The sequence below is a fragment of the Martes martes genome (assembly GCF_963455335.1).
Source record: "Martes martes genome assembly, chromosome: 3".
Taxonomy (NCBI): domain Eukaryota; kingdom Metazoa; phylum Chordata; class Mammalia; order Carnivora; family Mustelidae; genus Martes; species Martes martes.
The window spans coordinates 123,833,200-123,842,823 of NC_137890.1; the positions used below are offsets into that span (position 1 = coordinate 123,833,200).

General features: G+C 44.7%; 1 protein-coding gene across 1 annotated transcript in view; it reads left to right on the plus strand.

Moving 5' to 3' along the window:
• PDE11A (phosphodiesterase 11A) overlaps nucleotides 1-6,093 on the plus strand; it is a gene marked incomplete at both ends in the record, with an annotated part of 373,297 nt that extends 367,204 nt beyond the window's left edge. The window contains one exon of the mRNA XM_080799405.1: nucleotides 5,935-6,093. Coding sequence (XP_080655531.1) covers nucleotides 5,935-6,093 — 159 coding nt within the window. The remainder of the gene's footprint in view (nucleotides 1-5,934) is intronic.
• Nucleotides 6,094-9,624: the final 3,531 nt, after the last annotated feature.

The window sequence follows — 9,624 nt, forward strand, 5'->3', positions numbered from 1 at the left end:
AAACAGTTGAGATGGGTTCCAAGTCTAATTTTATATTTTATCAAAAAATTGATATTAAAGAAATACTTTATTTTTTTTAAATTTATTTGTTTGAGAGAGAGAGCAAGAGAACATAAGCAGGGGGAGGGGCAGAGGGAGAGGGAGAAGCAGACTCCCCACTGAACAAGGAGCCTGACACGGGACTCGATCCCCGGGTCCTGGGATCAAGACCTGATCGAGAGGCAGACACTTAACCCACTGAGCCACTCAGGCACCCCAAAGAAATACCTTAAATTCATTCTTTTCCACCATGTATTGTACCTCTTAGTTTCTGATTATTTCTCTTGGGTAAGGTGGGAATGAGGGAAGACAGAAAATACTAAATCTTATTGCCAGCACTCTGGAATTACATAATTCAACCATAGGAAGTGAAAACCGTCTTCTTTCTTTGGCCTTTTAAAAAAATAAAGGAATAGCCAGCTCAGATAACTCCCTCAAAGTTTTTTTTGTTTTGTTTTGTTTGTTTTTTTTTTAGATTTTATTTATTTATTTGACAGAGAGACACACAGCAAGAGAGGGAACACAAGCAGGGGGAGTGGTGAGGGAGAAGCAGGCTTCCCGCTGAGCAGTGAGCCTGATGTGGAGCTCAATCCCAGGACCCTGGGATCATGACCTGAGCTGAAGGCAGACACTTAACAACTTAGCCACCCAGGCGCCCCAACTCCCTCAAAGTTTTGAAAAGATATTAATGACAGAGTTGGACATTTTCAAGTTCAAAGACAAATGTGGTTTTAATTTGCTGGTGCTCCTTTACGCCCCCTTCCAACAACAGAGTAGAGGAGTAATGAGTCTTTCTAAGAATGTGGCTTTCTCTTTGTTTATCCCTTTGTCCCACATCTGCCCCATCTATGGAGCAGTTGAGTTCTAAGAAGTGACTGCAGTCAGCTAATAAGCACACACCAGGTCAGATGACAGCTGATGTAGACCACGATGGCAGAGGGAAAGCAGGGCCAGAATCTGAGTCCTAGCAGCTTGGTGAGCTGATTTAAAAAAACATGGTCTCGGGAATAATGGTAATAGGAGAGAATACTATATTCATTTCCCAGGAGGGTCATTCTGAGATTGTTTTTACAGCAGCATTCTGCAGCAGGTCAGAACATCCTGACCCCACTCTCAGCCACCGGCAGCTGTCTTAGCCTCACCCCTTCTTCCTGCCACTGCTCTGGGGGCAGAGGAGAGGAGAGGCTCTTGTTCCCCAGGGCCGCTGCCGTAGGAGCTACAGACACGAAGATGACAGGCCCTATTTCCACTCTGCGTAGGAGCTCGCAGGATAGCCCCCCAAACAGAGCTGTTTAAAACCACTGGTAAGGGACTTCCACTGCTGGCCATGAGAGAGTGACGGGGGAAAAGCATGAAACAACAGTTTACAGACAGTGAACACAGGCAGCATGCAGTACAATATCGTGATTCCCGAGAGAGGGCACGAATGAAGTGAGGCCTGCAATTGTCTTCACTCACTGCTAGAGACAGCTTCCAGGCTGCGGCACAGGGAGGGAACCGAGGCAGAGCCCTGCCCTCTTACTGAGCTGGGGAGGCAGAGCCTATAATCTGGGGAGGCCAAGGAGGTTGGAGTTCCCAGGAAAGAGGACCAGAGAATCTACCAGAGAAAGAGAGAGAGGAAGAGGGAGAGAGCTCCAGAGATCTGCAGAGCCATCTTGAGTGCTCTTTACCGCGTGCGTGTGGGGAGGGTGCTAAGGCTGAGGGGGAGAAAAAAACAGCAAAAAGGAACAAGTAGAACAATGCTCAGAGCTCACACAGGCTGGGGAGCAGTCCATGCTCCCACCAGCCAGAATGTGAGAGAAAACCCTGGAAATGTATGAGGTACCAGCTAATAATCTTCTCAGAAGATTATTGTCTCAGTAGTGGCCCCAGATTAACCCTAGCCTAAAGGCTGCTCTGAACCAACCTAGCAAAGCTTAAAAGCGAGCCTCAAAAGGACCAAATTATTTCCACGTCACCTAACCACATTCCAGAACAAAACCGAAAAATGTTTAAAGAAATGCAAAAATAATAAAATAGATTAAATAAAAATCCAGTACACAACAGCATAAAATTCACAATGGCAGATATCCAGTCAAGAATTACCAGGCATGCAAAGAAGCAAGTAAACTTGGACCATAACAATGAGAAGAAAAAAAAATCAATCAATACAGACTCAGAAATGATACAGATCATGGAATCGATAGAGAAGGACATTAAGACATTTATTATGTTTTATATGTGCAGAGGGGTGGAGAAAAGATCAAGCATGATAAGCAGAGTGATGGAAGATATTTTAAAAAACAACCAAATCAAACTTCTAGAAGTGAAAATTACGGTTTTTCAGAGGAAAATGAGAATAGATGGGATTCACAGCAGATTAAGCTCTGCAGAAGAAACTCTCAGTGTTGTAGCAATAGAAAATTAGAATTTGGTCCCTCTCCTCTCTGTACACTCCAAGTGCTAATTTCTACACTGTACATTTGGGCTCACTCAAGCATCATAGTTATGTTGTTCCACAAAGTTTTGATTTCCCTCCATCTCTGAGAGAAACCTCCAAAATGGTAGAGGAAATCAACTTAATTAAACATACACACATATAATGTATTGTATGTATTTATATACATGTCATACACATATTATTTACCTGTATATATTTTCTACGTGTGCTTACATATGCAGAAAAGGTTTCTTGCAGGATACCCAAGAAATTGATAACTTTGGTTGCCTCTAGGGAAAGAAACTAAGTGTCTGAGGCAGAGATGATGGGAGATTTTACATTGTACCCTTTTTACCCTTTATATACATTGGACTGTGGGAATGTATTACTTATTCAAAGCATAAATAAAATGTGGAATAAACTGTACCTGGCTGGTCACAAGGGGACTCAACAACAGAGTGAATGGAATCAGGAAGCAAGTGGGTCCCTCAGCCACTGGGATGACTGGATGCCCAGGGCTATGGCCTGGAGTGGGCAAGGATCCAAGGTGCTGTCTGTGGTGGGCCAGGGGGAGCTGGCATGAGCTTGGGAACCCCCGAGTGAGCCAGACAGTTGCCCCAAGGGACAGTAAGCAGAACATCCAAAGTTGGGGTTTTAGGTCGGTCTCAACTCTGACCTACGCTTGGAGCAGCACGTGAGTCATCAGTCCTACGGTGCTCAAGCAGATTCCGGCTCAAAGGGCCATTAGGTAGAAGTTACAAGATATAAATTTCAGTTCAGTCTAAGGAATATGCTAAAATCAGAACCACCTGGAAGGTAGTGAGTTCACCGTCCCTGGGCATGTATAAACACTGAGAGTCACAGAGGAGATTCAGCATCCCAGGGAGGATCGCGCTAAGTATCTAACCTTTAGAGTCCCTTTGCGTCTATATGGAGAGCGACTAGACAGGTGTTAATTGTCCCCTCTCTTTTGCAAAGTGAAGGACAAGTCAGACAGGACTTGCAAGTGAGTAGCACTGGCACAGAACTCATCAGGCGTCACTCACTGATGAGAAGTTTTTAGGACTATCCAAGTCTTTCTGAACAGTAGGAGCAATTCCCTTACTGATGGCACAGGATGGGACTTTTGCTACCTTAGCCTAGACCAGCACCTGCCAGGGGAAAACGATATTCTACTATGACAATTCCGTGTTTAATTGAAGAGACTGTGAAAGAGAAGGACTTCTGAGAAATATGTTCTGCTCTCCCCAACCCTGGAAAATTTTTTTTTTTTTTTTAATTCACCGCAAAGGTAACAAGAGAGAGAACAAAGAGCTAGATAAAGGAAAGAAATCTCCGTTTGGGGCTAAGCCAAATAAACTTAAATGGTTTAAGGAATAAATTGGTGGAGTAATTCGAATCATGGGCAGGTGCTATGAATGTAATTTAGTAAATGCTCGGGAACCTGCCAAGGAGGAGAAAAATGTGTTGTTTTTGAGATCATTTCCCAGCAGCTTCATAAAAGAAAACTGATTACAGGAATTTAATAAGTAAAACAGAGCCAGAAATATAGTAATCAAATGAGTTTTTAATTACATTTCAGGCAGAAAAAAATTCCAATTTGTGCTCCTGGGATTAAAAAAAAATAAGTTCTAGAGAAATGCTTTTGTAGCAGGAAAATAACATAAACACTAATTTCCATAGGAATTATAGTAGTCAGTTTAATTAAAAGGCTTGATCAGAGTGAAGAGGAGCCAGTGCCAAACTATACTAAATAAAACCGTGGCTTTCGTTGCTACCCCACGTTATTGTCCAAATAAAAACACTGTGCATCGAGCAGAAAGCAATAACCTGCATTTTTCTCACAAAAATAAAGGGGATTTTGATCACTACCTGAGTTATTATGTCGCTATGTTTTATTTTTGTATGGAATGGCTTATAAATCTAATTTAGAATTGAATGGTGGCTGGTGTGATAAAGACCGCTTTCAAGAGAGAGAATATGCTCCGTTTAAGAGACATCCGTGTGAAAAAAAAAAAAAGAGAGAGAGAGACATCCATGTGAAGGGACCCCATTTTAGCCAGGTTGGAGGGCTCACGGCTCAGTAGGATCCCTGGTTACGTCTGGGCTTTTCAACAGCCACTCAACTAACTAACATCCAGTTGCATTTAACTCCTATCCTGGAGTAAGGGCTATCTGAGGAGATAGATCAGGTCTAATTGTTGATTTGCAGTCGTGTTAGGGAGGGACACCCTCTACACGAAGGGCTAGTCTATCCTCCTTTGGGAGGCTTTACTGTGACCACCCCCTAACCACACATCCTGCTTGAAGAAGGCTGTTCTGGAGGTTTGCTGACATTGCAGTGGCTTTGTTTCCCTTGGGACAGATGGGACACACCCACAAGGTGTTTCCATGGAAGGAGGGGATCATCTGTGGCACAGCATGAAGACCCAAGGCATTGGACAGGAACACTCCCTCTCCATGGGCAAACACCCCCATAGCTCCACGATCCTTGGGTTTTTTTTGTTTTTTTTTTTTTTTAATTTATTTGACAGAGAGAGTGAGATCACAAGTAGGCAGAGAGGCAGGCAGAAAGAGAGGGAGAATCAGGCTTCCTGCTGAGCAGAGAGCCTCATGCGGGGCTCGATCCCAGGACCCTGAGATCATGACCTGAGCCGAAGGCAGAGACTAAACCCACTGAGCCGCCCAGCGTTGGTGGTATAGTGGTGAGCATAGCTGCCTTCCACTGAGCCACCCAGGCGCCCCACGATCCTTGTGGGATCATTGCTTTGTTCCATGACAGAGGCCATCCATGTCGTTTTGTAAAGCTGGAAGTTTATACCATTAGGGAGTAGGGGACCCTTTTTTTTTTTTTAATAACAAAATTGAGTAAAGGAGAAAATATTTAGGAGAGTCTCTTGCAAGTAGGACCCTGAATCCTGGGTTGGCCTCCAGCCTCAGCCTGTGTGCCCTCTTCCCTCCTCCCCTCTGCAGCACCCGGCCCTCACCTCCCCATTCCTGTCTCCCTTCTTGCGCATCCATCTCCATGTTCACATCCACATCTGTACATTTAGAGCAGCTCCCAGATCCTCAGCGTGAAAAATGAGCACCTTCTCTTCTTTCAGGATGTTACCTGGCCTTTCTTATTCAGGTGAGTCCACCCAGAACCATCCGTGGTAAAGCAAATGGAAGGTATATCTTGGTCAAAACTGAAGTTCATGGTCTATTGAGATCTGGAGGTCTCCGTGGCAGGCAACAATAGACATATTAGTAATGTGTGAGCTGGATATTTTGTGTCTTGCCTTGTCTGGGTTCTATTAATGTAACACAATGGTGTCACATGCATATTTGCTTCTTGTAAATAGCTCTTATTTACCAAAACAGTGATCACCTCTCATTTCTTACAGCCAGTTTCCATTGTCCTCAACAGTGAAAGCTGGAAAATCATGTCAGTGACTCGGGTTCTTCTCCTCCACCTGTTTTTTGTTTTGTTTCAGGCGTTGGTGAAGGTCAATGTGAAACTGAAGCCGATGCTGGATTCCGTGGCTGCGAACAGAAGAAAGTGGGAAGAGCTGCACCAGAAAAGGCTGCTGGCTTCTGCTGCCTCTCCCTCCTCCTCCAGCCTCATGCTGGCCGCAGGGGAAGACAGAAACTAACCGTCCAGCTTTGCTGCCATGGCAAAATGACTGTGTCCTGACGGGCCGGATTTGTCCAGTCCACAGCATCCCTTTGTTGCTTTTAGCTCCAGCGGCAGACAGAGTCTCAGTTTGCTCGGGGGGAAGCACGCCTGGGCTTTTACCTTGAAGTGCGGTTAGCAGAGGAGAGCACAATGGGAGGGATGGAGCAGCAGGTGGGGAGGGAGCGCCGCCAGGGGCCCTCAGCTTTCCCTGGGAGCATACAGGGGCTGAGGCTGAGACAGGGCCGCTGGGCAGAAGAGCCAGCACCTGAGCACAGCCGGCCGTGGTCCTTCCCAGCCCAGGGAGCCCGGAGCAGTGAGGACACCCTTAGCGCTGCTTCACTTCCTAGCTCACCCTTCATTGGTTACAGGCTAAGCAAGGCCTGCCTTTGCATCCTCTCCTGAGCCCTCTTTTGTCCTGAGAATTCCACTTTGTATTCTGTAGCGGTATCTTCTTTTTATCCTAAAGCTTCTTAATGATGGATCAGAGCCTTTAGAACTGCCTAAGAGATAAACTCTATAATTGTCTCCTTAAGAGATAAACTATAGTATCCTTACAAATACCAATCATTTCTAGTATTCGCCTAAAAAGGCCCATAGTAGGGAGACAACAGATGTGTTTGTGTCACTGGTGTTTACACAACATTCATAACACTGCATTGGGATTGCGGTCACTTTTTTCAGTTTCTTAAAATTAAACCTTCGTTGTAGACCAAGCCTTCTCCCAGAAGGAATGGGATAATAGACTTTAATTAAAGGAGGGATGAAAGGAAGTCCATAGCTGGATTTACCACAAGTAACACATGAATACTTAGGAACTATTCCCAATAGCAGAGACATCTCACGGACATAGAAACATGGAGCATGATCAGTGACTACCTTGAGTTCTCTTAGGGATAAGTTTTTGTATACCATGTAAGGTTCCCACCAAAACCAACTTAAAGCCAAATGCAATGGTTCCCAGTTTTCGATTTTTCCTTAAGTGTAAGAAATAATGCTTGAAAAGTGAAGAGATAACAGTCTGGCCGGAAGACAAATATTGTCTAGGAAACTAAGTTTATAACTAAAATAAACAATATTAAATCGATGCAATGACCACAAAACTCCTTTGCTCCCCATTTTACCCAAGAGACTGAGGACATGGTTTGATTCATCCAAAGAACACTGGACTAGAAGCTAGACTTCCTACCCCGGCTTTGGCAGGATTGATTGGGTGACTGTTGACAAGTCACCTAACTTCTCCCAGCCTGTTTCATTTGTCAAGTGAGATTACATTAGGAAAAGATTTTCAGACATATTTTAACCTCAGAACTCTTTGTGCAAATAAATCTTACGAGGAATGCCCAAGATATAAAACATTTAATAGCTGAAATTCTCTGTTTGAAGCCAGGTTGGGGGATCCAGAACCCCTGTAAATTCTCCTCTCTTTGATTACACATGATGTGGTCCATAAAGGAGCTCTGAGGAGTTGGAAAATCCCTGGACTACATGTACCTTGAAGTCCATTCCAGCTCTGGAAAATCCTAAGTTCACCATTTTTGTTCTTGTTGCTGGTCAATATCAGTTACTAACTTGACTCCTCAAGTATTAAAGAAATAGGGGCTGTGTTCCTCAAAGAGCACGGTTTCCCCCGGAGAACACAACAGATATTCCAGCAATGTTTAAAGAATGGGTAAATGAAGGTACCAAAACAGGAGGGAAGAGCATGTATCAATGGGGAAGATGTAAGATTCTTTTTTTTTTTAAGATTTTATTTATTTATTTGACAGGGAGAGAGAGATCACAAGTAGGCAGAGAGGCAGGCAGAGAGAGAGGGGGAAGCAGGCTCCTCGCCGAGCAGAGAGCCCAATGCGGGGCTCAATCCCAGGACCCCGAGATCAGGACCTGAGCCAAAGGCAGAGGCTTAACCCACTGAGCCACCCAGGTGCCCCGACATAAAATTCTTTATGGCAAGAATTAAAGTAACAGAAAATTATAAGCCAGGCAAGGGGAGGGGGCAACGAAGACGAGGATGAGAAGCAAAAGACACCCAAACAAGAAAAAAAGATGCCGAGGCAGCTGGTAAGAGGACTGCCAAAGGCAAAGTAAACGTCAATCCAAACAAAGAAAAATGGCGCTTCTAACCACCCCCCACCCAAATGAGGATGCAGAATCCTGCCATCAATTGCTTAGAAAAGAAAGACACTGGAGGGGGGTTTGGCCAAAGAGAGAAGGAGGGAGTGGGAGCCTGAACAATAAGGTTCCTAGCTCGCCTTCACAGCTGCCTCTGCAGGGAAGGCTGGGGGAACCGGGGGAGAAAATGAGTGCAGGGGAAATTGCCTCTGCAGAGCAGGTAAGAGGACGTTGTTCAGATTTATGGATTTTATTAAGCCAGTTTTCTGAATCACTCTGCTATAAAGGAAATAGCTTCTGCCACGCTGTCTCGCCTCCTTCAGGTGAGGAACAAAGCGGGGGGGGGGGGGGGGAGTTGGGGACAGACCCTGGTCGGGACTGCTGCAGGCTGCCGCTCAGAAGCACTGCAGGTGTTTTCAGCTATTGCCACATCGTGTTTATATCACAAGCGGGAATTGAAAATCAGTCCGCGTGAGGCAGAGACAAACCCACATCTGTTATCATCCCCAACAATAAATAAATAAATAGCCCCGACAGACGGATGCCAGTCTATCTAGAGCAAAATTTTAAAGCATGTGCTTTATGATAAAACTGGACCCAGGGTCTGACGGAGACTGCAGGCAGCTGGGGGTACTGTGGCCAACCCGAACGTTGATGCTACATATTGCTAAGGGGAACATAATTTATAGCACAAACCCTACGGCTTCCACGAAGGTTGAGCTTTCCTCTCATTTTCTTGCCTTTTTATTGGCTTCACTGCACGGTTGCCAATAGCAACAGCCACTGGTAGCAAGGGGAGTTCAACACCATCGCAATCTGCCATACACTGGAGCCCTGACAATGTCAACCATCAATCAAGTAGCTGTTTGTAATTGCCTCCATCTATTTTTCCTGTCTCGAGGTATCTTTCCTATTGTGGGTCAAAATTCGGGAACTGCTGACTAATGCCATGGGCCTGTTCCTCAGAGACCATGAAGCAGTGGAAAAGGACAGCAGCGCCCTCCCTGTGCAACCCCCAGGGTGAGAGGTTGAACACTTGCAAGTTGGAGATATTTTTAATCCCTTTTCTAAATAATGCATAATTTTCCAAGACTGTGAGGTATGTGTGGTTATCTATATACTCTGCTTTTCTGCAAAACACAGAAATTCTCTGTCTGTATTATCAGTCTTTATTTCCTAATGGAGGAAGGCATTTGAAATGTGAGCCTTCATATAAAACCTTCAACTGACCAGATGATGTTCACTTCCTTTAGTCTCTTGGCCATTAATGGTTGTAATGACTTCATCCTACTTTCTCTGCCTGATGTATTTTTTCAGACATGCTATTTATTTTCTTATTAGTCAAAATGTACATAATACATGCTCAGCCTATCATGTAGCTTGTGATCCTGGGCAGGGG